Here is a 26,936-nt window from a genome sequence, read left to right as displayed (position 1 = left end):
ACAGAAATATGGAGAATGACAGGTCTGCCAGATAGTCTGATCTTTTTTTCCAATGAAGGCAATGACAGAAATTTTTAGAACAGTTCTTTTGGTTCAGCAGCCCAAGTTCTTTAAAACTTTTCAGTTAAAAAATAGAAAAGCTGACCTGAAAAATGCTTTCTTTGACCGAGCAAACTCAGCTCTTGAAAGCTTGTTTCTAGCATCCTTTAGGAAAGAAATGACTCTTTTATGAATCAGTGAATGAGGAGAACAACAGGGAGTTCTGAGAAAGAAAAGGACACCAAGTTAACTGATTAGTTAATTACATGTCAGAGAAATGTCTAATTTGTTTAATTGTGCATCAGATCCCACACATGATTATAACTACTAATACCAAAATACACAGACAGAGACAGATTCACCATCACAATCTACTGGACAAGGCGAAGAGGACAGAAGGTCTCTTCACCATGGAAGCAGGAAGGTGGGATTGAGTTTCCATCTTGCCTACAAAGCAAGGCAAAAGAGCTCCTCAGATTATAGCAGTGCTGACTGGTCACTCACAAACAGCTGAGAAAAGGGACCTGTGATAAGCATAGAACTTGCTTGTTTGCATCCTTCTGGTTGCATTCATACTTTGGGGTCAAAGATCACCATTTTGTTGGGCAGCACTGAATGTGCTTTGCTGAGTGTCAATCCTCTTGACCTTTGGACAGGGTGTGGGGAGTTCTAATCCTCTGTCACTTCAAAAGGCCCCTCAGAAACTGATAGCTTAGCTGTGAAGATCCATAGTATGGTGAAGACATAGACACTGTGATTATGTGAACGGGCCAGACTGAGGGAAAACACCTGTTCCTGGAAAGAACGGCTTTTGACATTGACCAATCCTGGTTTTTATGGTCAATTTATGTAAGAGAGAGAGCCCAGCATTTGAGTTGATGTCACCTTAGTGTTTTAGAACTGTGACTGAAGCAAACTTTTATGTCTGAAAAATCAGGTTTTGTAAACAAAGAATGAATCAGATAGGAAGGTAGGGGAGGGGGTCCCCCCCCAAATTCTTACAGAAGTGAAAAGAAAATCAAATTCTTCATTTATATGTGAAGTGAGCAAAGTTTTCCATTTTAAAATTCATTCAATTTCCTTCACCAGTAGGATCTTATTGTCTTCACTGTCTGTTCTTTGTAATGCCCAGAACCTAAGGTCAGTTGCAGAATTTTTTTCCCCACACAAAGTAGGGTACTAGAAGGAGCTCAGACCTCTGGCTCCCTGTATTGTTTTTTATGGCAGTTGCATTGAACAGCATAGAACACAAAACTGCTTTTACATGCCATAAAATGTATAAAGCATACCTCATGTGGTTAAGATGGTCTGCAAATTCTGTCTTCTTTGAAGTTTATCTGCAATAGACACAAAATTCATAAGCAAACTGACCGTAGATGCTCCCTGACCTCTCCAAAAGAGAGAACTAGGCTCAAAGTTTCATTTTGCTTGTGAACTCTGTTGCAGGTATACTTCAAAGATAACAGAAACTGAGTCCACTGTGAAAAACAAGTATGTGTCCACACTGTACAGCTCTACACAAGTTGCATTCATTAATATGAGAAGCACTTCCATAATACTGCTTAGGTGCACATCATATGTAAAAGACCTACGTACTACTATCTGGAGTCTTCCAGATTTCGAAAAGATCATCCACCCAGCAAAGCACTCGGCATAACTCCCAGCACTGAATGTGCCCGCTTTCTCAGTACACTTCTCTCAGGCACAACTAGAGGTGGCAGGCAATCAAATTAAAAGTGGACATGCAAAGCAACTAATTCTAGCCTCAAAACATGATAACGAACTAGTACTCTTATAACAAAGGGCAAACGCTCTACACGCATTCTGGGATAGTTTGTCCTCTGGTTCTTTCTAACAAAAATTCCCACCACCATGGGGGAAAAGAAGTCTCTACATTCTTATATGGAGATGTTGCTTCTGAACAAAAAGTGACCATTGTACACAGATACCAGAGAGTCAGGATAATCATGTTCTGCTGATTTTATTGCAGATACTCCATAGGATATGGCATGGCGCTATGTAAAGCTATTGGTCTAATAAACAGAAGCTTTAAATATCTGGTGTTAATTTGACAATGTATGTCCAATAATTGACTAAGGCCTTTTCACGTGGTAATAACTCAAAGAAGAGGATCAGTACTGTTGTCTGGCTTCAGTGGGCCTTTGACACTGTGCCACTGCTCAGCCCTTCCTGCCTGGTGCTGTTGAGGGCCTTATCGCCCTCAAAATGCTCTGTGCAGCCCAATTCCTTGCTGCTGACAAGCAGCCAAAGATTCATCTCATCACTATTTGCACCTGGTGCTCCCTTGCATTTGAGGGAATCTAAAAAACATGACCACCCACTCCAGAGCAAAGTTAAGCAGTGTTTTGCTTCTGCGAGTGTCACCACGCCAGGCAAAAAGATTTGTATGATTAAGAGAGGTTAAAATATGTGACTGGCTGATGGTGGTAGCAAGAGGCAACAGTATTGTACCATGGCTCAGGTGCTGATGGAGATGGCAGGGTCACCACCTGGTACCTCTCATATAGCTGACTGCTAGTTGGGTTCTAGTAATGGGCTACAGTGAATAATAATAAAAAGTGATCCTTCTTACAGACTGACAGTTGCCCATTCATAAAGCATCTGTTACTGCAGCCTTAAACACTCAGCAAGGGAGAGACAGTGAGAATGTTGCTCAGCGTTCAAAATTCAAAATGAATTAAATGAGTTCAAAATTCAGAATGAGGGTGCTTTACTATCTGGATTCAGCTTGAACTGATGCTGATGGACATCCTTCTTTTTTAGAATATGAAAATGTCACAACCTTGGGGGATCAAATAACTTAAGAGAAAAATGAGTGGAAGAGGCAGAGAAGGCCTGTTCTCTTGTATGTCAGCCTTCTGAACAACAGTTCAGGCATATGAGGCATGGAATTTTCAAGTAAGTAAATGGTGAAGTCCAAAAGCCATAGCTTTGTATTTTTTTAATTTAATTTTTATTTTTTAACATAAGGGGTGACAAAAAGGAAAAGGGGACTTTGGAATTTATGGGGAAGAGGAGAGACCATAATATGCTAACAACCATTCTGAACTTATTGCCATATCATAGTTTTAAATTGTTCTGTTTTATCTTTTCTGCCTTTTAGATTAAGTTCTCATTTCAATATATGCTATTTACACGTTGCCTGTTAATTTGGTCCATTTGTTGAATAGGTCCCATCTTTCTGTTGCCTTTTGTAGGGGGTAGTCCTTCATGACTTCTGATAAAATGTCAATTTCTGCTATTTCCCGTATTTTTTCAATAAGGTCTTCTTGTTTCGGTATCGTCGGACTTTTCCAATTTTTTGCATATAGAATTCTAGCTGCCGTAACAATGTACATAACTATATGTTGTTTTGACTTATCTATGTTATCAGGTATCATACTCAATAGAAACAATTCTGGAGTTAATGGCACATGCCATAGCTTTGTATTTTTTTGAACACCCAAAAAGAAAGCAGCTTTTGATACTGGACAAGACAGCCGTTACACTGTTAACAGCATCTGGCTGTCTTGCTAAAACACTGTGCTAATGAGATCATAATCCGAGGGGAGGAGGCATAACTATGAGAGGAGGATGACATCACAATAAGGAGCCATGTAGCAGAAAGCACCACAAAGTATGGGCACAGAATTGATTTAACACCTATAAGCCTGTAACACTTTGCCATGTACCAAGTATGCCAAAGCTCTATCTTAATAATCACTGTCCTGAAGACTTAGCAGCAATTACTCTGTACCAGCCAGCTCTGCAGCTGACATAAAAAGCTTTACAGACGACACACTAGATTATTTAAGTCCTCCACTCTCTCCCCACCACTCACTGGCAGTCATTTTTTCAATGCAGGACATTGCTGGCTGGACATTCTAGTGAGCTAGAGATCTCAAACCCTAACAATACTTCTCTAGAACCTTCGTGAAATTGTATGGATAATAATTACTGCAAAATTTCAGAAAACACTTCTATCTAGACCCTGCCATGAATGCCAGGCCCTGGCCCTTCAATTCATGATCCCATAATAAAGAGAAGAAAACTGCACAACTTGTTCAGAATATATCACGATTAAATAACCACACAAGACATCTTTATCTATCTATCTATCTATCTATCTATCTATCTATCTATCTATCTATCTATCTATCTATCTATCTATCTATCTATCTATCTATCTATCTATCTATCTATCTATCTATCTATCTATCTATCTATCTATCTGCCTGCCTGCCTGCCTGCCTGCCTGCCTGCCTATATCTGATTTTTTAAAACCCCCCCCGACAATGTCTACTCAGGGCGGCTTACACGGATAAAAACACAACAATATAACATGTATAAAATCATCAAAGACACGGTTATAGCAATTAATTCCAAAAAACATATTACCAAGATGGCATGACTCAAGGGAAAAAAAATAAAGATAAATTAATTGAATGGAGGGAAGGCCTGTTGGAAAAGCCAAGTTTTTAACTGGCTGTTGAAAACACTCAGCGAGGGTGGCAGCCGAATTTCAGTTGGGAGGGTGTTCCGCAGCCAAGGGGACACCGCTGAGAAGGCCCGGTTTCTTGTTTTTTTCTTCCAGGTCTCTCGGCGTCAGGCCCCTCGGCCGTCCCTGCTGGCTATGTCGGGTGATTCAGGTAGATCTAGGTGGAAGAAGACGATCTGCCAAATATTGAGGTCCCAAACCGTTCCCATACATGTGACATTCAGAGACAAAATTTCCCGAAGAAGCTTGCGAAGATCTCTTTTATGCCTTCTCAAAATGTTTTTACCACTGCTGCACCCTCAACCTTACTTCATCATAACCTGTTTATTCTCAGCCCATTTACGAGGATTCAACCCTTATTTACACGACTTGCTGTCCTTCCAAGAACTTGACACTAATCAACAGTAAACAATAACTTAAGCATTAAAGTGCTGAGAGGAGGGCTGAAGTAGCTAGAAGTGTTACGTATCTCCAGGGGTCTCTGCTCCTAGCAGGGACCCTTAAGAACCTATATCTTCAACTTTGCATTAAACATATTCTGGTGCCCTGCTCACAGCTAGGTATCTAGGTCTTTGTACTATTTTAAGTTTCTCATATGTCCCAAACTGGACTTGCATTTGGAAAATTGCAGAAGCATAAAATGGAGACAAAACCCAGAAATCAGGTACAGCATTGCTAAAAAATTCCTGTCAAGGCCTGCATGAAAATGGGAGCCTAATACAGCACATTTTATCTAGGACTCCTGCAAACAAGGAGCCATCTATAACCTGGGAGCTGGTCTTTTTTACCATATGCTTTGAAGTACCGGTCATGTTTACTTTACATGATGGAGCACCCATGTAGCCAGAAAGAGGCTTATTGACAAAACATACATTCCTTTCTAGAAGTAAACACACAGTAAGGAGGGGAGACAGACATATGGAAAGCCATAGAGTGGTAAGGATAGCTAAAAACCTGTTAGCTGAAAATAATCAGGATAATATGTTCCTCATGAAGATGCAGGAATCCTGGCAGTGTAAGCCACTGTGTCACAGCTGGGAGAGTGGAGAAGCTGGAAATGGGCAAAATAACAGAATATCTTTACACAAACACCAGATTATTACCAATTACATTTGATAAAGAGGTTTGTGGTCCACAAAATGGGGTGCCTATGTTACCACTCAATTTTGGTCCCGATTCTCCGGCAGGGAATAACAGATAAAGACAGTACATCAATCAGTCTATGTAAGCCAATTTATTAAACATATAACTGGGCCCCGTCCCTAAAAGGCGGATCGGGAGCCCCATCATGCATTGGTAAAAGCATTTTATAAGTTTTCTTACACAAAGGACAGTACAGCACAACATCTCCTATTGGTCTCCTGAATCCTATGGATGTCTGTTGGCTCATCCTATTGGCCGTGATAGTTGGAAGAAAATATCCAATTTGTCCCAAGTTTGTGGCTGCCAAGTTTGTGAATTTGTGTGACCCGTTGTGCAGCTTATCTTTAAATATGTTAATGACAGATTATGAGCCATCTATGTTACTGTCTTTGCCTGAAACGCTGTGAAAAGGAGTTATTCTGAGTTGGCCTTCGTTCTCACAAAGCTGTGTGATAATGTAGGAATGTTTCTGTGAGCGCCAAGTGGGAGGGGTCAGGAGTACTACTTTGAGATGAAATGAGAATACAAAATACATTGACTATAGAATACAAAATACAATGACTATAGAAAATGCATATAAAGTACAGATACAAAATGTATGTAGACTATCATTATAGTAAGGAAATAGTAAGAAATCATATTTCAATTACAGGTACAAGGTATGATTACTTGTGTAAAATGCTGATTATGAATGTTAAGTACATGTGAATCAAATGTGAATCAAATAGCATGTGTTGTCTTAAATTGTAAAGTTCAGAACCTCATCCTTGCCCCCTATCACCTACGAGAGTTAACTAGTCTTTAATGTGTCATGAGGCTCCTTGTTGGTTTTGCTGCAACAGACTAACATGGCTACCTACAGCCCTGGAAAGGTTTTACATTTTTATCCTAACCTTTGTCCAATATTCAGGAAATTAAATTTTTGGACTGACACTGGAATTGTTACGGTTGAAGTTCAAAACCCTGGTAGCTACACCATACCAACGGAGAATCCCTGTACTTTAAAGTTCCCAGAGGCTAATTTTTTCACAAGACAAATCTACCCCATCGGAGTAAACCTCAGCCAAAGCTTGCCACCTTTCCTAGTGAGAAGTCCACCATAGTAGGCTGCAGCTACAGACAGCCCGAGAGATTATAATATGGCGTGAGGGCACGGGAGTTTCTGAAATTATTAGGGTTAAGCCTAACAAGACTCAGGCAAGCCACTCCAAGCTTCCAGAGGGCAAGCAAGAAAGCTCCCACTACTTGCAATAGAAATGCATTCGGGCAGATGGCTATCGCATCTGTCTAGTCACCCCTTCACCCATCTGCAACAGATTGTCCTGCTGCAATCAAGCCCACAAAACACTTTGAAATCTGCTCCTGGAACCACTCCAGGAATTTCTTCCTCCCTCTGATTTACATCCTCAGTACATGGTCAGTGTGGGTGTGACTGGCGTTAGCAGTCCGGGAACATCACACAATAAATCATATGCAGAACTCTGGATCTGCCAGCCCTTCAATGCCTTTGAGTCCTTCACCACACCTTGTCTCCTAGCCTAAATTAGACCAGCTAGACTTATGGTAATTTTCAGTTCAAGTAAACACAGCATAATATCACCTGCCAACTCCCTCCCTCTACAGTACTAGTTCTGTGGAACAGCTGAAAAGTAACAGAATTTGATAATGTTGTAATCTACAAATGCTGGATTTGCAGTACAGCCCTTTCCACAATTTGCAGTTTTACTAGTTCAGTCCAATTGCTCTGTATCTAGGGGAGAAAAGTCTTTTTGGGTTTAATCTGATTAATCCAAAATAAGGAGCTTCCCCTCTCTCTGTTCAAAGAATGGAACTTTCCCCATGTATCCACTTTTGGTGGAAATTAAGGTTTATTTTATTTATTTATTTATTTATTTATTTATTTGATTTTTACCCCGCCCCTCTAGACCATGTCTACTCGGGGCGGCTTACAAAATAAAACAAAACAGTATAAAAATATATAAAATCATAAAATTACAAATTTCAATTTAAAACAAATAATTAGGATATATCAATGTGCTCATGTTTTGATTGAGGATACAGGACTAATCTTTGGCCTGAATACTTTATTTTTTGGAGTTCAGTTTTTCTTGTAAACCAACAGGCTTCTACTCCTGTATGAGAATTCATTTCAGAGGGGGAAAATAAAAATGTAGAACTCATGCCTTTGCAGAGTAGACTTATGTATCTCATTAAAATCAAGTCATTAGCTGCAGCATTCAGTCTTAAAGCATAATAGCATGAGTTTTCTTTTAGAGTTAACCAGTGTAACACAAAACCACATGCACAGAGTTGTCTCCCTCTCTCTCTTTCCCTCTACACCAAGAGAAAGAGTAGATACATTTTTATTATGAATATAAATATCTGTGATATCTGCTCCCCCTTCCTTCAAAAGTGTAGCATCTCTACATAGCAAAATAAACATAGGATAAAAAGCAGGAGGTTTTCTGAGAACATTGTCGTACAGAGGTTGGACTAGGACTGGGGAGAGCCAAGTACGAATGTCCACAACCACAAAGTGTTGCAAATGCATAGACTCTCTCTCTCTCTCTCTCTCAGCTTGACTTAACTCACAAAATTATGAGAATAACATGGAAGAGAGTCATGAACCTCCTTGGGAAAAATTTATATAAATGTATGAAACCAATCAGTCTTCAACCCCACTTGATCCAGAGGTCAGTGGCCACATATCCTTTTTCTCCTAGGTTATTTGCAACTGATGTTATGATTCTTTCGCTAGCAGTTCAGAGGAGCAGCCAGCGGAAGGTTGTGTAACAGAAAAAAAAGTGTTTGCATAATCTCTTGTCAACAATGCTGGGCATCTGCTCTCACACCTCAGTCCTGTGGAATGTTGGGCCCGGTCCAGCGCACCAGAAGCTCAGGCTGGTCCAAAAGATGCCAGTCAGCTGCAAGGACAACTCAACAGGTCATTCAGGTCCTCCTCCTGAGGCTGCTATTTTGTCAGCAATCCGTCCTCAGCATAGCATAAACAGGAGGCTGTTGACCTCTGTTGGTTGGAATTATCAAATCCACGCATCATAAGGGACAAGAGGAACCTTTTTAGTCTGCTCACTGCACTGCACGCAGAGCCATGAATGGCATTTACAGAAGAGCCTGAAAACGGATATGCAAACAAATGAAGCAATTTGCTACATTTCAAAGAAAATTCTGTCTTATGCTGTTGTTGATGGATGGCATGCTATTATTAAACAGAAATTAGTTATGTGCTAAGTCAAAATTGACTTATAGCAACACTAACATGAATTTCAAGGTGAGATATTTATGGAGTGGTTGTACCAGTTCCACTCTCCCAGTGAGTTTTCATGACCAAGTAGGGACTCAAACTCTGGTCTCCAGAGCCCTAGTCCATCATTTTATCCACCAAACTGGGTACAATTAGTGGAGTACCTCTGTTTACCTACACTAAACAGAATGGAACTGTCCCAATGTATCCACTTTTGGTGGAAATTAAGGTTGATTAGACATCCCTCAGTCTCGAGAGACTATGGTAACGTGCTCTGTATGGAGGACTAGGAACAGTGTCTAGTGTGGCTAATAAGGCCAATTCGAGAGTAACAATCCCTTCCACACTGAAGACAAATACAATCTGTACCCCGTCTAGCTCCCTGATTTTGCTGCTTTTGGGTCTGCCTCTTTGCCTCGGCCTGCTGGACAAAGGCCTCTTCAAATTGGGAGAGGCTGTGATATACCGCCTGCCTCCAGGCTGAATGCTCAGATGTCAGGGTTTCCCATTTCCAAGGCCTTCAGATCCCGCTTGCAAATATCCTTAAGTTACAATTAGGGTATATCAATGTGTTCATGTTTTGATTGAGGATAGGGGACTAATTTGTGGACTGAATACTTTTTTTCACTGTTTGTTGTAAACCAAAGGGCTTCTACCCGTGTGGGAATTCAGTTTCAAAGAGGTAAAATAAAAATGTAGCACCCATGCCTTTACAGAATACAGTATGTTTAGTATGTATCTCTTTAAAATCAAGACATTAGCTGCAGTATTCAGTCTTGTTAGTCTGTGCAAGCATTATAAATAAATAAATAATCAAACAAACAAACAAACAAACAAAATCAATTAAACCTGGTGGCACCTAAAAGATTGTCATATTTTAACAGTTTTGTGGACCACTCCACTTCATTAGATATAAGAAATAGATTTAACACAGCATCAAAACACAGGGATTGTGGTTGGTTGCTTGGTTGACAAGAGTCAATGGGTATTGAACAGTGGGGTGATAGCCTCTTTTATATACTGTTATATTCCATATGAGCTTGTGCTGTAAAAGGATATAAGAACCTCTGTCATGAACAACAATGGTAGAACACGTTAATTATACTGAGGAGACTGGCCATTTTGTTTCACATTATTATCAACCACTTTTTAAGCATCAATACATAAGAACTGCTGGATAGCTCAGGGGTTTAGGAATCCGGCTGTGGAGCCAGAGGTTCCGGGTTCGAGTGACCCCTGTGTCGGCTGGGGCTCAATTTGATGGTCCATAGGGTGGGTCCCTTTCAGCTCTGCAGTTGTAAGATTAAGATGATGATGTTTAAGATTCTAAGGAACAGACACTTATGACAAATAATCTACCACTTTCCACGGACGTAAAATGCTACTTCAAATCCTTAACACTTCTCCTGCACAACAGCAATGACGTCAAAAGAGCAACTACGACGTCATACGCCTCCCTCCTCCTTCGCCTTTTCCCTCAATTTTAGCCCATGCCAAAACTCCTCCGCGATCACGTGTGCCAGTGGCCGAGAAGGCGGGAGAGGTATTCGGACTACAACTCCCAATATCCTCTGGGTGGCCAATGGCAGCACGGCCCAGGGGTGGGGAAGCTTGCCGTCGCGAGCAGTTAGTGTGAGCGAGGTAAAGGTTGGGTGTCTCGCGCCGGCGGCCGTTGGGAGGGTGGAGCGGGGGCCCCTCCCCCCCGGGCCCCACCGTACCCCTCCCATTAACCCTTCGTTGCGGCGAAGCGCGGAGGGAGGAAAAAAAGCCGCCCAGGTGAGGAAAATAAAACAGAGAGAAGGAGAGGGAAGGGGGAGGGGGAGGGAGAGAAAAGACATCGCGAGGCCGAACGGCAACGAAGGGGGAGGGGCGGGGAAACTCAGATCCTTTAAAGGGGAAGTCTCTTACTTAAAGGGGCATGTCTCAACTGCGTAGGTATTTTTGCCTTCCGATAGAAGAGTCTGGTTCCGAAAGCGGATGTATAGCGGAACTGTGTGGAGGCGTTTGTAATTAAAGGCGCGGAGGTTCATCCCTGCAAGATATTTCGTAGGCCCCCCCAGCCCCCGCATAACGGTAGAAACGAAGGCTATACATTCGGTATATGCCCTGGGGAACTCTCACCACGTGTGTGAAATAGGGATCCAGGATTAGCTGTGCAAAGGGCAGGTTTATAGTGGTTTTTACATTTTTTTCCTGAATTTTCGCACAGGGGCAATGTCAACCTTTTTTAAGTTCCGCGGGATCCTTGGCCTTGTTTCTGATGGCGCTGTGAGGAGCAGTGAGTCAGATAAACGCACAGAGAGTCCTCCCCCCTGCGTAGGTTTAGGCAACTGGAAAAGATTGTGGGGTCTCTTATAATATTGTAGAGATGACAAGGGGGAGGGGTTGTCTAAAAAGGAAATGCTCCTTTGGTTCAGCCTCCTCTTGCCACCCTCTTTTTTCTTCAAACTACACAGCAAAATCCAATGTTTGACTTAAGAGGGAGTGTAAATATTTTAACTGGCTGGATCGCTAAGTGGTTTATGCATCTGGCTGCAGAGCCAGAGGTTGGGAGTTCGATTCCAGCCTGTGTAGCCTTGGGCAAGCTGCACAATCCCAGGGCACCCCTAGAAAAAGGGAACAGTAAACCACTTTTGAGTGCTGTATGCCTAGAAAACCTTGTAAAGGGTTTCCATAAGTCAGACTTGACTTGATGGCACATGATTATTATTGTTATAAATAAACAGTGACTAAACTAATACACTTTTTTGGCTTTATTATGGACCCAAGAGACCTATTAAACTTAATGCAATTTACATACATGGTGATCAACAGGCCTCATTCATTTCAGTGGATCTCTGACTTTGGGAGTGAGAGTGGATTTACCAAATTTCTTCCTTAGTGAGGCACAAAAGCTCAGGCAAGTCATTCTTTTTCAGTCTTAACTACCTTGCTGTAGAAAGAAGACAAGCTATGCTTGAGCTCGCTAAGGGGAAAGGAGGGTAAATAGCTAATAAATGATAATGCCTCTGTTCTAGTGGAAACCATTAAAATATTGCATTGTAACCTGTTCAGTGATACACTGTGCTGTATGGCTCAGTGGTTTGGGTATCTGGCTGTAGAGCCACAGGTTGGGAATTCAATTCCTCACCATGTACCTGTATCCCAAAATAGCCAGCCTTGTGTGGCCTTGGACAAACTGTAAAGTCCCAGGATATCCCCTGGAAAAGGGAATAGTATACTGCTTTGGATAACTTTCTACCTAGAAAACCTTGAAAACGATTGGCATAAGTCAACATTGACTTGACAGGACAGAAGCACACACCTATTTGAGAACTGTAGGATCAACTGTCTTTAAGTAGCAAATCTGTACAGGGTGATTTCACCCCCTCGGTATGGGTTGATAATTGCAAGATATAAGATGTCCTTAAGAAAACTGATATAAGAAATTAATCCATTTTTTTGTGAAGAACTAACTCCTGGAGTGTATAAGATGAATGCTAGTTCTTTCAGCTGCCACTGCATGTGAAAATGAGGGTAAATTTACTGTGTGCAGATGTTCCTTGCAAAGAACAAGAGAAGTGAGAAGCAGTGCAAGGTTGAAATCTGTGAGGATTGTGAGCCTGCTGTACATCTCTGTCTCTGTTCCCAGCAGGTGAAAATCCGAAACCATGGTGGGAGCTCAGCAGCTAGAGATGCAGGCAGCAGCCGTGCCGGCCGTGACCCCCTCAGGCAGTGGCCCTGGTGGCAGCGGTAGTGACCACCAGTATGAATGCCTGGAATGTGGCAAAGTGTTTAAGTGGTCGTCCCGCCTCATCCACCACCAGCGGACTCACACAGGCGAACGCCCTTACAAGTGCTCGGAGTGCCCTAAAGCATTCAAGGGGTCATCAGCCTTGCTGTACCACCAGCGTGGTCACACCGGTGAGCGGCCATACAAGTGTGGTGAATGTGGTAAGGCATTCAAACGGTCGTCCTTGCTCCAGATCCACCAGAGCGTGCACACAGGTCTGCGCGCTTTCAAGTGCGCTCAGTGTGGCCTGGCTTTTAAATGGTCCTCTCATTACCAGTATCACCTACGGCAGCATACTGGGGAACGGCCCTACCCCTGCCCGGCATGTGACAAGGCCTTCAAGAACTCCTCGAGCTTGCGTCGGCACCGCCACACACATACGGGTGAGCGCCCTTACGTCTGCCCGATTTGTGCCAAGGCCTTCACTCAGTCTACCAACCTGCGGCAGCATCTCAGGGTGCACACTGGCGAGAGGCCCTACCGGTGCCAGGACTGTGGGAAGGCCTTCACCCATTCTTCTAACCTGGCGCTGCACTGCCGATCGGCTCACGCTGCCCGCCCTGCCCACACCTGTGTGATTTGTGGAAAGGCTTTTGCGTCTGACAGCTACCTGCAGCGCCACCTGGAGACTCATGCCGACGTTGCACCACCAGCCCAGCTCTTCCTGGAAGAACCGACCACAACGGTCGAGATGTTGTTTCGATGTAGCATCTGCCATCTCACCTTCCCTTTGGAGGAGCAGCTGCTGAGCCACCAGGAATCACACTTGGCCCCAGCAGAGCCTCTGCCACCCCCAGCCCCAGCCATGGCAGTGCAGGAAGAAGCGGCATCAGTAACGTCTCCTGCTCCCTCCCTGGCTTGCTCTGTGTGCAATAAGACTTTCAAGAGCACGGCAGGGTTAACACGGCACCAGCAGACTCAGCATTCCTCTGATCGCACCTACACTTGCATGGTGTGTGAACGCTCTTTCCCGGCACTAGCCAGCCTCTTGGGCCACCAGCGTTCCCATCCCCCAGCTGAACAACGACTAGAGGAGGCTGAGGTGACCTGTCCGGCACAAGCCGAGCCATTGCCCGCGGCCGCTGTGACACCTCCTCCGCCCCCTCCCCCACCCCCTGAACGACCTTATGTTTGTGGAGAATGTGGGAAATCTTTCAAGGGCTCCTCCGGGCTGCGCTATCACCTGCGCGACCACACAGGAGAGCGTCCTTATGCTTGCAATGAGTGTGGGAAAGCCTTCAAGCGCTCCTCTCTGCTGCGTATCCACCAGCGCGTGCACACGGGGCTGCGCGCCTTCACCTGCCCCACCTGCGGGATGGCCTTTAAATGGGCTTCTCATTACCAGTACCACTTGCGCCAGCACACCGGCGAGCGCCCGTACGCCTGCCAAGACTGCGGGAAAGCCTTTAAGAACACCTCATGCCTTCGGCGGCACCAGCAGCTGCACACCGGCGAGCGTCCCTTTGCCTGCCAGACCTGCGGGAAGGCCTTCACCCAGACGTCCAACCTCCGGCAGCATCAGCGGGTACACACTGGCGAAAGACCTTACTATTGCCGGGATTGTGGCAAGTCCTTCACTCACTCCTCCAACCTGGCACTGCACAGACGCACCCATTCCCGAGAGCGCCCCTTCCAGTGCCCGGTTTGCTCCAAGGCTTTCGTCATGGCTTCCTACCTACAGAGACACTTACGTACCCACGGCAGTACCGAGGCAGCCCGTCGCCCAGCACCAGCCTCACCTACTGCCACCCAGGAGGTACAAATCATACCCAACATGCAGGCCACTCTGAACGTGGAGTTGAGTGGCAGCCCAGCCCCAGCGGTTCCTTCCAACACCCAGACTTTCCTGCTGGTGCAAACAGCACAGGGCTTGCAACTTATCCCCAGTGTACAGCAGCCGCAGCCGCCACCTCCACCACCACCCCAAAATTCACCCACCAAACTCATTTTGCTCCCTAGTTCCCAGGTGGTATCAGCAACGCCTACCACTTCGGCCAGCTTTACCCTTTTGCCAGGTACTCCTGCCACCCCTATCAAAGCAACCCCACTCCGCCAAAGTAAGAGCAAGAAGCCTGTACCACCACCACCGGCGCCCAGTAGCCAGAATATCATTCTCTTGCCTGTTGCTACTGGGCCTAACATGCAGTCCCTCCCAAATGTGCAGATCCAAAAGACAGCAGGATTGCAGGCTAGTGGACAGAATGTTATTTTCCTTCAGAGCCTGCCAGAACAGCAGACGGGCACCGTGCAGATTCAAACCGTGCCGGCCACTCTGTCATCAGGAGCCATCCAGATTCAAACTGTGCCCCAGTCCCAACCACTCCAAAGCCTTCCTGCTCCTCAGCAAGGAGGCACGCTGCAAATTCAAGCCCTGCCGGCCCCGCCACAGACGGGCACAGTTCAGATCCAGGCACTCCTCCATTCTCAACAGCCTGGCGTTGTGCAGATCCAAAGCCTGCCTCTCCCCAAGAGCACTTTCCAGATCCAAAGTTTGCCCACCTCCCAGCCGACAGGCACAGTGCAACTCCAAAGCCTGCCCACTTCTCCCTCAACTGCTAAGGTGCAATTTCAGACTGTTCAGACTTCTCCAAAAGCAAACACTGTGCAATTCCAGACTGTGTCATCTTCCCAGCAGGTAGGGACCCTCCAGCTCCAAACCTTCCAGCCTTCACAACAGGCAGGCCCCCTTCAGATCCAAACGTTGCCATCTCCCCAACAGTCCAGCCCTCTACAAATCCAGAACCTGTCCCCTTCAAATCAGTCCATGAGCGGTGTTGAAATCCAGGCTCTCTCACCTTCCCAACAGCTGGATGGCACGATTCAGATCCAGGGCTTGGTGTCTTCCCAGGAAAGGCAGCAGCTCCAGCCTTCAGAGGAAGTGGCCAGTGTCCAGCTTCGGACTTTGGGCCCTCCTCAGGAAAAGAGTGAAGGGACTGCTCTGGCCAGCTCCCAGGAGCTCTCCGAGGTGGACCTCCAAGAAGGACCCAACATGGAAGAGGAAAGCCAGAATCTAATTGTAGTCCAGAATTCTCCAGGGGAAGAACTTCTGGGACCAGTGAGTGAAGTGGAGAGCTTCGAGGGGGTAGAGGACATGCACTTTGAGACTCTGCAGACTGAGGAAGGGGTTCAGAATGTGTTGGTGCTGAGAGGGGCTGGGGGGGAGCAGACCCGATTATGTGTGCAGGAGGTGGAGAATATTCAGACAGTGCAGGAGCTGCCTAGCCTTCAGCTTCAAGCTCCTGAAGGTAGCTCAGGGGCTGGGCAGAACCTCCTGATCATCCGCAGTGCGCAAGGAGAACAGACCCTCCAGGTGCTGGAGAGTGTGCCCACACTGCAGGTCAGCAGCCCCGACAGCACTCAGCCTGCGGTGGAGAACAGCAGCAGCTCCCAAATGGTGCAGCTTCTGCAAAGCCCAGTAACGTCCCAAGGCCTGCCCTCCATTCAGATTGTGCAGACAGTCCCCAGCATGCAGCTTGTTCACACTTTCTGAAAGCAGTGGTGTCCCCACACAGAGATCTATTTTGGAACATCTGCTGGGACCGAGTCATTCTCTTACAAGCACTTGAGATGGGTGAGCCCTTCCTCGTGGCTGCTGTGATTAATTGTCACCAGGCAGGGTGGCTCCTATCTGGGTAACTTCAAGACTCTTGGATGGGGTTGTCGGCTGTCCAGTTGAACTGGATTTGGGTTGTTCAAGACAAAGTCTTTCTTGGTGCAATAGCGGTTAATTCAAACTCATGGCTGCAGGTCTGAATCACATCCTCTGGTTGTTCCCAACCATGCTTACGTGTAGGCTGCTGCTGCTTCTCTCCCTGCAGCCACAGTGATACTCCACCATGTCTCCCTGAGCACATGTCTGTCTGTATTGCATGACAGGAAGGAGGAGCCAGTCCCATCCTTCTGTCCCAGATCCACCTCTCCTTTTCCTCTGTGCTTAAAATATTTGGTTTTGGCAAGATCCAGATTTCTGCAGCTTGATGGATAAAAGACTACGCATGACAGCCAGGATGTCTGTCTTTTCTCACCGCGTAAGACAGGGAATGTGATTGGTGGATTGCATTTGGATGTTTGGCTTCTCCCCGGTCCCCTTTATGTTACAACATTGGGCCAGAGTGCTGTGGAGCAGTGAACAGTGTATGCTCTTTTTCGTGTAACAGAATTTGGGGAAAGAATTTGGGGAGTCTTCCATTCATTCTGGATGCTGTAGGAGGAAGGCCTATAAGCAGTCACGGCCTACATCTTGCAGCCACACTGTCTTTCCCAGTTAAGTCCTATTCCTCACTACAGTCCCTCCCTCACTGTGTGCAGAACCACATTTCTTCCTGAGTGGACCCCACTTCCTGGTGCTAAAAAACGTAAGAGGGCCCCAGATTTTTCGGGCCTAAAAGGAAAATAAAAGACTGCTTTGAAGCACCTTTGCCTTCTTTCTTTAGTCTTGCACATCTCTGTTTCACTTGCAGTATTTTTCCTCCCATCACGTGTCCAGGCCTAGGCCTGTGCAGTACCTACGTACTAAAAGTTCTTGTTGGGTTTTAGCATTACTGGCATTCTGACAAGAGGATGCCCAGGCCCGATGAAGAGAGTCACAGAACATGGGAAGCAGCCTTACCATTGGTTCCTCTACTTTAGTAGTGTCTGTACTGACTGGCAGTGGCTTGCCAGAATTTCAGACTGCATTCTGTCCCCAAAAATGTCAAGAGATCAGACCTGGGGCAGAGCATATGCTGAACTAGTTAGGGACAGCTCTTTCCTTAAGCTCCAAATGGAGAATAGTAACAGGGCAAAGCTGTTTCATCCTGCCACCACATCCTGTGAAAAGTACAGAACTTTATTTTAGTTATTGTTGATAGGAGTGTTAACATGCAACTCCAGAAGTGACCATGAGCTGTACAAATGGCAGGTTAAGGCAGTCATCTTAAAATATCTGCAGGTGAGAAACACAGTAGCAAAGCCAGATGTGTGAACAGTTTTAATTGTAATTTTACTAGTAATTAAAAAAACACCTCAAAATGACTGACCTTTACTTTGGGCATATCATGAGAAGACTGGACTCACTGGAAAAGCTATTGTTCTAATATCCAATGTTAGGAAAAGTGGAAAGCAGTAGGAAAAGAGGAAGCTCTAACAAGAGATTAATGTTACTGAAGGAAACCATGGTGTTTTGTTTGCAAGATTTGAGCAGGGTACTAATCAGAAGACATTAACTCATAGGATCACTGTAAGTCACAAACAGTAGCAGATAACAGCAAAAACCGATTCTTTATCGCAAATCACCTATGAATTTACCAGTAGATACTGCTCATATAAGAAGACTCAGCGAGGATGGTAGGAGGATCCTTAGCTATTTGAAAATGCTCCAAGAAAGTCTATCAAATGATGGGAGTGAAGGCATAAAACAGTTGGATTCTGCCCCCCAATAATATTGAACATTTGTAATTAATAGATTATTCACATTTCCAAGCTGCCACACCCATGCAGTGGTTTTCAAAATGTCTTCAAGGAATCTTGCAGATGAGTATTCCACAGAATAATACTTTTCAGATGCTCTCAGAATGTTCTAGGATATTGTCTCAATACAAGTGCCAGGAGTGTATTAAGCCGTATGTCTGCATAAACTGACAGTGTAATATACATTGGTGCTTCTTGCTTATTTCAGACAGCATCCATTTACTAAAAGCAAGTCTGACTCAGGTTTGTATGCTTGCAATGTAAATTTTCAGATGAAGAAACATTCATGGCTACCTATTAAGACCAACTTTCCATGTACAGTATTGATATGGATGATTTGTTGGTCTGACATCTCCTGAACTAAGGTGGAAGAATTTCTGTCTCCAAAGGTTTTTGTCTGTAATTTCCCTGAGCCCCATGTAGCACAGCCAATGGCAATTGATGGTGGGAATTGTAGATTAACATTTACCAATTACCAAAGATTCCCTGCTCCCCTCCAAACCCCTTATTGTGATGTGCCTTTTGTTGTAAATTGGCTTCTTAAGCATTGCTCTTAAATGTTGCTAGGAGTAAGAAATACAAAGTTTATGTAAGTATCTCAAGCAATCCCCAGAAATGAGATATTGTAGACTTAAAACACACACACACACACACACACACACACACACACACACACACACACACACACACACACACACACACACACACACACACACACACACACACACACACACACACACACACACACACACACACACACACACACACACCACCACCACCACCACCACCACCACCACCACCACCACCACCACCACAGCAAACCCTATAGGGATGGGTGACTGTCAACTATATTTGGACGCCACACACTGGGCTGTCTACTAATGTCAGATGTGCAAGACTATTTTTCAGTTTGTTGGTGAGATGGTTTATGTTCAGAGATATTTTTGCCTTCAGTATCATTTCCCATGTTCCAGGGCTGAGTCCAAGCGTACTGTAGAATGTAAAATAGCTGTGAGAATCTGCTGTTACATTTCATGGTTCAAATCAAGTCTTGCAGACATCCCTTTAATTTACAATGTTTCCAGTCAAGAGCAGAATCTAGCAATTCAGGTTTTCCTGTTCACTTCTATCCATTCCTATTCCCCCCAGAACTGGTAAGTCTTGCTCCCGTTCCACCAGCTGACAACACATTCGATTCAGAGTTGAGGTTTGGGCGGGTTTGAAGGTGCAGACCAGGGAGTCTTGGTGGGCCAGTGGTTTCTGACATCTTGAGGAGAGGCCAAACAGCCTATGGTATAAGCAGAGGCAGGAGCCAGCATTAAAAAGCTATTCATAGAGCATCCACTTGGAACTGGGCAAAAAGACAAACCTGGATGTGGCTAGCAAATTAGCCTCAGTGTTTTCATGCTTTCCCAGTAGCTGTCTTCCAAATTAAGCAAAGCTTGGTCAGGCCATTTCTTTTTCTGTGTGATTGCCATTTTTTCTCTTATGTTGCTCCTTTTAATGTATGATACATTGGTTTCTAATTCAGCGGAGAACTAGGAGAAGGCACTACTAAAGGAAAGCAAACATCCCTAGAGCCTGTAGCAACTGTCAAAAGTAATTAGGAGGCATTAAAAAAGTTAAACTATTGCCCCGTGGGGTTGTAGGTATTAAGGCTATTCATAAATACTGCATGTGATAAGGGGTGGAATGCCTCACACATCACATGATGGTTTATGATGTCACTATAGTGTTGTTACTGCTGCTGTTTGCTTGACCTTTTTGACTAGTCAAATGATCATATTCAGAAGTAAATAACAGACCAGAAGAGAATGTGTACATTCTCCAGCTGCACAATGCAAACATAATATGGGAAAATGGGAAAATCAAAAACATAACTTGTTGTGGCAATATATTAATATTTTCAAAGAGTAACCTGTACACAGTGTAGCAAAGAGTGGAACAGGTTATTGATACAGGTAGTACTATATACTAGGCCTCTGTCAGCTTTTTAAACACTAGGTTTTTTAAATGTTATGGACTATGGATCTAGGTTTTTTCTTACACACCATACCCACACGTACTCTCGATGCTGGCCAGCAACCAATTGCGTATAAAAAGGAAATTCATATGCAATGTAGTACAGACAAAAATCAGATTGGTGTACCTTTTTATTACAATAATGAGCAAGGAAAAAGAAAACCACCACCATGTTCCTCATTCTAGAAATTATTACTCATTTCAATGTAGCCCCAAAGGTTTCAGGAAATAGCATAGCATCATAGAGTAATGGATTTGAAAGGGGTCTATAAGGCCATCGAGCCCACCCATCTGCTCAGTGCAGGAATCCAAAGGTATAGGCTCAGAATAAAGTTTCTCTACCATAAAATCCTTGTTTCCTGCCTTAACAGTATGTTGCCAAACTCAGGCTGTACCTCCCTTGCCAAAGCTCTTGGGGAGGACGAACAAGCAACAGCTCCATGGCCTTTAACAGTTTTATAACAGGTGTATATTAACAGATGCAGCTTTCCCCTTGCTGCCATATTTCCCGCCTCAGAAAATTGATACAGCACAAGAATCCGATCATATAGAAATGTGAAGCCAGGTGTTTCCTAAGCAATACGAAAGGGAAGATGCACTGTCCCCACACTCTCCTTTTTCATTTAACAATTGCAAAGCATAGGGGAGTGAGGACTCCTGACAACTACTATACAGCAGGTTCCGAGCAGCACTAGAGGCCTCGTTTCGCCCCCTTAGCAACAGTTACTAAGGGTTGTGTAGGAAGGGAAGGGGGCGAAAAAAAAAGGTGAGACGCAGGGCGCATGCGCATACGAAGCGAGACGCGGTCTGCAAAGGGATGTAGGTTTGAGTACCAGGCCTCTGTCGTGAAACTGTATTGTTATTCCCCCCCCCCCCGGTGGGCGGGAAGCGGGGGAGTGCTGCGCGAGACCCGGGGAAATTCCATGCTGTTCTTTGGAGGGGTGCTGGCGGCTACAGCCTGGAGGCTGGGTGAGTCCATTGTCTGGGGAGGAGGGGGGAAAGTGAGAATGGTTCGGGATTAAATTGGGCGTTTCTATTTTTGTGGAGGGGTGTGGCTCCAATATTTTGCCAGGTCGCTTCATTACAGGCTGGAGTTTATGGTAGAATTGTCCCTTCTCATCAAGGGGAGACGACCGGATATTACAGTTTCCGTGCAACTGGTTTAAATTAGGACTGTATTCTGAGCAGAGGAGGGAAAGCTATGCTGGCTGCTATTTTGGTGCCTATGCACATTGCTCAGCAATTGTAAAGCGAGGTGGGGGGGGGGAAGGATCCTGGCTGGGAATTAATTGTTCATAAAATGGCCACCGTTCATTTAATATAACCCTTTTTAAAAATACATCCTACGCTCTCCATTTAATTTGTTTCCAAACATGAGCTGTGGATGTACTGTCAAATTGCATCTAATAGGGTTTTCAACATACAGTATATGTGGTGTTTAAGGTTTGGTCATATCCTTGCCATCTGTGAATTTCCATGGCTGAGGAGGGATTTGAACTCAGGTCTCCGGAGACCATGTTTACCGCTCTATACGTGACACCATACAGGTTCCTTTATGCAATTAGTTTTGGCCTTCATTTAACAGACAGGGAAACTCATCACAAAGAAGATGGGCTTGACTAAAGCCATTTAATGAATCTACTGCTGAGAAAGAATATTTATGTATGTATTTATTTTATTTAAAAAATATTTTTGCCCTGCCTTTCTCCTTGAAAAGGATCCAAGGTGGCTTACAAACTATGAAAGACAATATTTAAGATTGAAAACAATGAGCATATAACGGTGGCTAGCATCATTAAAAGACAATATTTAAAACTATGAATAAGGAGACATCTTAGAACTTAACAGGCAATATTAAAGCAAAGATCAGTAAGTATACAAAAAGGGCACTCTGAGAAATGGAAAATACAAGTAGTACTAAAAATCCAATCAAAGCAATAATGTATAACAATACTTCCCCTGCAACCATGACTGTTAGCAGCTTGCGGTATATCTTATAATAAATTTCCTAATATCTGGATTGCCAATTTCTACAAGCAGTTCTGTGCTTTTCAGCAAGGTATTCACTACTTTGCAACTTTTCGACAATCTGTGGTCCTGCAGGCTGTTGTTCATCTGCAGCTTCCATGATCCATAAACAGTGTAGCCCATTTGGAAGGATGATGGGAGTGGCAGTCCAACATTAGGAGGACTATGTGCATCCTATGCCTGCTTCAAAGCATGAAAATGCAGTAAACTGAAAGTGGGGCAGGAAGGAGTACCGTACTAATTTTATCCAGGTATGAAGGAACTGCATCAGAAAGAAAATGGCATTATTAAAGGGGGGAAGGAGAGAAAGCAAAATATTGCAGCGACTAGCAAATTTATTTCACTGTGAGCTTTTGTGGACCAAATGTACTTCAGACACAGGGAATCTGAAGCTCGCACTGAAATAAATCTGTTTGTCTTTAAAATGCCACACTATTTTGCTTTTTCTCTCTCGCTGCCCCTTCTTTTTCACCTTTAATTTTGCCAACATGCTGAATAAGACTAACATGTCTACTTTGGAAATCTAAAATATTTTCAATTCTGCTTGCTGCTGTATACCGAGTTTCTGTACTTATATTAATTCGAGCTACTCTTTCCCCAAACACCCTTTCTCCTTTACAAAAGGGTTCCAAATGGATTGTCCCTCATCTTTTCCTGATTATTTTTCAGCTGTATTCATCTGTTTTGTATGTTGCTTGACAATTTATTCCAAAATGTATACAGTCAAGACTAACAGTACATAACTAAAAAAGAAGAAGTTTAAAACAAGAAAGTGTTAATTACTTTGATAATATAGGTTTAGTTTCATGTGGTAAAGAAGAGAAAAAACAAGTTACCATATTGATCTGAATGAGTTGTTTGAAGATTGACTGCCTGGCTGTTTTGTTAACACGAATTATCCATGGATGCCAAGGTTCATAGAACGTGCTTCAAATAATATTTCTCCCCATTTTTACAAGACATTTCCAGACAGTGATACACTTTCTTCATCAATCCCAACCTCTCATCATGGACTAATCAGCCATCATCTGAAGTTTCCTTCCTTTTTGGGTGCCCTTTTCACCGTCTGCCAGTATGCCTACCCTGGAACCTGAGCAACTGGCTATCAGAGAAATGAGAGAGGATGAAGCACCAATAGTCTTGGAACTTCTGAAGGTGAGAAACACTTGAAGAAGATTGTTTTGCTTGCATAAACTCTTTTCTTTTTTTCCCTTAGTTTATAGAACTGTCTGTTGCAGGAGTGGGCAACATGTTGCCTCCAGATTTTGCAGGGTGGATTTGGCAGGTGGTGAACAATCCAATGCTGCAGTCATTTGAGAGAAAATTGGACAACCATCTCTCAGATTTGCTTTGACTTCTGCATTGAGCATGGGTTTGGACTCGACGGCCTTACAGGCCCCTTCTAACTCATTGATTCCATGATTCTAAATCAAATTGATTTAAATTACATTTTAAAGTTTTTTTAAAAATCAGGTTTTTTTTGACAATTTAATGAAAAATTTAAATCATGAATTAAACTGATTTTTAAAAAAACATTGATTTTTATCCACCCCTTTCTTGGGGGCTGCACAATGTCCATTCCTGTACTGTGGGATGGACCTATGGAATATGTCTCTCTTAACAAAAACGTTACTTCGGATTACTAGTTTACAAATGGATTGTCAGTATCTTTACTGGTCTTTGTACCTGAGCCTTTTTACAAGAGCATCATTGTCCAGTTTAGCAGGTAATAGTACAGTACTTGTATTATCTATAACTTTAAAGCCTCCTAGACTAAACTACTATTTTAATGACACTATTTTTTCTTACTGAGCTTGGGGGTTCCTCAGAAGCTTCTCTAGAATGCTTCAAGGAGAAGATCTGTAACATTAAACAAGCTTTCCTAAAAAGTATAGCAAAAACAGACAGATATCAAGGGTTGTGGTGGCTTTAGGATTTAAAAAAAATACTTTATCATGAACTTTCATGAAAAAGGTACTGTGCCTATTACTGTGCATGATTTGCTGCTATATGCAACTGTAAGGGATTTTTCTCCTCTCGTTTGTGGGAACAGACTATTTCTGTATGTATATGGAGACAGAGGTGGAGGCAGAAAGAGAGAAGGCATATTTTTAAAGCGTCAAAAAATGCCTTCAGGCAAGTTTGTTCTGGATCCCAGAAGGAGGCAGTTAAATTTCAGTGACTATCAGTCTCTCCTAAAATATTCTTTTAATATTTTCAAGAAGAGAAGGAATGATTGATAATCCTTTCCAGCTAGGATCAGGCAATATGAAATATTGTTACCAAAAGTGATTTTATGTATAAATGAGGACGAACGCTTCCTGAGTAGGGGAGTTGTTCCCCCCCAATGGAACAAGCAGTCGAGGGGTCCCATTGGTACAGTTTTCAGTGGGGTATGCTGTTTCCAACTTCACATTCCCTTTTGGAGTCCACCATTGCCAAATGAATAGAACAGAATTAAGATGTGGAAAATATAGAATGATTCTGCCATTTGCAACCTCCCCAATGCCAGCAAATGGTGGCTTTTAAGGTTGTTTCCATTACCTAGCTTTTATTTTAACTCCATGCAAATTGTCACAGAGGACCTGTGCTTATTTTCCCCTTGAAGCTTGTGGAGGGGGGGGAAGCATGTTTGGAAAATGCCTTAGACAGAACAAGTCCTACTTCAGGGTGATCGTCATTATTTAAGTCCCTCCTAGCACTCTAATTTCATATATCTTCCTGTTTCTTTTCCCACAGGATGGATTCAAGGATACAGAGAACCGCTTAATATTGTATGTCCTGACAAGGCCGCTGGCGTTGCTGCTAATGGCGGTGGTGAGCAGCGGCCTGCGTTTCTTCCTGAACTCTTTTGTGGTGGCACTTGTGCTGCCAGTGGTGCTCACCGTAGTGGCTCTCAAACTTTTGCTATGGCGCTCACCGGATCTGAGGCATCTGTATGCGTATTATAATGTAGGCCAGCGTGGGATCTGGGTGGCTGTGTATGATGAGGATGATGTGTGTGGCTGTGTAGCTTTGGAGCCCTGGAGTGGGGATCCCGGCGCAGCTGAGCTGAAGCGCCTGGCTGTCAGCAGATGGTACCGTCGCTCGGGTATAGGCCGTCGCCTCCTCAGTTTCCTGGAGAATCAGGCTCGTGCCCAGGGCTTCAAATTCTTGGTGGCCCAGGTCTCAGTGGTCACCAAAGCGGCAATTGGGCTCTTTGAGAACACTGGCTACAAAGTGAGTGGTGGACGTCAGTGGCTGGGTTACACCATTCAACAAGAGTTCATCAAGGAGCTTTTGTAGCTATGTTTGTCAGTTAGCTACCCACCAAGTTACCTAGGAAAACAGGGAGAGGACAGCACGTGGCTTATGGAGAATTTTGCCCCCAAAGAACAAAGTACAGAGCTCCAGAAACAGTCACTGCCAGCCCACGTACAGGGCAGTTCTTTGCCAAAACGAGGTGGCTTTCTTTCCCTGGAAAATGAAGACTCTGCAGCCATGAATGTGAAGCTAATCAGAGGAACGATTGTCTGTTACAATCTACTGATCCTAGTATGTCATTCACACTCAGTGTGACATAGCGATTTCAATCCTAGGCTATGAGCCTGGAGTTTGGGAAATGAGAACGATCAAAATCCATTCCCTGTGTTCTTCCTGAGGTCAGGCTGTGTATCATCAATGCAAAACACATCCAAATTTTAAACCAAGGTAACCTCATTCTGGAAACTGAGTAAAATGAGCATGTTTGGTACTGATTACCATATACAGTGGGGGCCCGCTTGATGACGATAATCCATTCCAGCAAAATCGCTGTAGAGCGAAATCATCGTCAAGCGAAATAAAAAACCCCATTGAAATGCATTGAAAGCTGGTCAATGCATTCCAATGGGGGAAATACCTCACCGTCCGGCGAAGATCCTCCATAGGGCGGCCATTTTCCAGTGCCTGTATAGTGAAGAATCCGTCCTGAACACAGCGGGGAGCCATTTTGCACAGCGGGGAGCCATTTTGAAAACCCGACGATCAGCTGTTTTTGATTGTCGTTAAGTGAAAAATTGGTTCCTGAAGCAGGGAATTGATCGTTGTCAAATGAAAATTGCCCATAGCATCATCGTTTTGTGATCGCAATAGCGATCGCAAAAAAATCTTTGTCAAACGATTTCGTCGTATAACGAGGTAATCGTCAAGTGGGGCACCACTGTACCATGCCCTTGGTCTGCATGTCTCTTTAGAAGTTAACAGGCCCCTGCCCCAGGAAACTTACTGTCTAGAATTTATTTTCATTTTACTAACCAACCAGAATGCTGATAGCACATTCTAAAGGCTCACTCCCCTGCGTATCATCCTAAATGCATGTTTGCCTCTAAGATGTCATTACTATATACCAACATTAATTTTGCCCTTAGCAAGCAAACAGTCGACATAGATAGCTAACAAAGACATTCGGGATGTTGAACTGTCCAGCAGTTTCCACTGTCTTACTTCCATATTTATTAGTTTATTTATTTATTTATTTCCTACTTTTCTCCGCATGTAGTCACCTAAGGTGGTGAGGACATGTAGCAATCAAATTTTAAAGAGTCCAGCAAGCAAATTTGTTTGCAAGCAGTTTATTTTGTAAAGAGCAACCCCCAATTAACCCCTTTACGCATCACATTCAGCTTCTGTCTGTTAAATTATTTGACAGACATGCACACTACAGCTTTTGGTGGTCTAGTGATCGTTTGATAGACGAGTCTCCT

General features: G+C 44.0%; 2 protein-coding genes across 5 annotated transcripts; both read left to right on the top strand.

The window, feature by feature from the left end:
- The first annotated feature begins 10,582 nt into the window (after positions 1–10,582).
- Positions 10,583–17,127, top strand: ZNF628 (zinc finger protein 628). 2 transcript variants are annotated; one of them, XM_078378121.1, is made up of 2 exons: positions 10,583–10,718; positions 12,574–17,127. In XM_078378121.1, the coding sequence occupies exon 2, from the start codon at positions 12,593–12,595 to the stop codon at positions 16,202–16,204; it is 3,612 nt and encodes a 1,203-aa protein (XP_078234247.1). In that variant the 5' UTR covers positions 10,583–10,718; positions 12,574–12,592; the 3' UTR covers positions 16,205–17,127. The 2 variants fall into 2 exon arrangements, with proteins under 2 accessions (XP_078234247.1, XP_020663044.3); XM_020807385.3 differs by having other exon boundaries at positions 10,602–10,718; positions 12,577–17,127.
- A 3,854-nt stretch (positions 17,128–20,981) lies between these two features.
- On the top strand, positions 20,982–26,730 carry NAT14 (N-acetyltransferase 14 (putative)). Of its 3 annotated transcripts, none has more exons than XM_020807401.3 (3): positions 20,982–21,153; positions 23,234–23,367; positions 24,952–26,730. In XM_020807401.3, the coding sequence occupies exons 2-3, from the start codon at positions 23,287–23,289 to the stop codon at positions 25,495–25,497; spliced, it is 627 nt and encodes a 208-aa protein (XP_020663060.2). In that variant the 5' UTR covers positions 20,982–21,153; positions 23,234–23,286; the 3' UTR covers positions 25,498–26,730. The 3 variants fall into 3 exon arrangements, with proteins under 3 accessions (XP_020663060.2, XP_020663058.2, XP_072860586.2); XM_020807399.3 differs by having other exon boundaries at positions 20,985–21,153; positions 23,172–23,367; XM_073004485.2 differs by having other exon boundaries at positions 21,052–21,153; positions 23,182–23,367.
- Positions 26,731–26,936: the final 206 nt, after the last annotated feature.

This window comes from Pogona vitticeps, chromosome 6 (genome assembly GCF_051106095.1).
Source record: "Pogona vitticeps strain Pit_001003342236 chromosome 6, PviZW2.1, whole genome shotgun sequence".
Taxonomy (NCBI): domain Eukaryota; kingdom Metazoa; phylum Chordata; class Lepidosauria; order Squamata; family Agamidae; genus Pogona; species Pogona vitticeps.
Note: the sequence above shows the minus strand (reverse complement) of the source record. Positions and strands in the feature narration are given on the sequence as shown.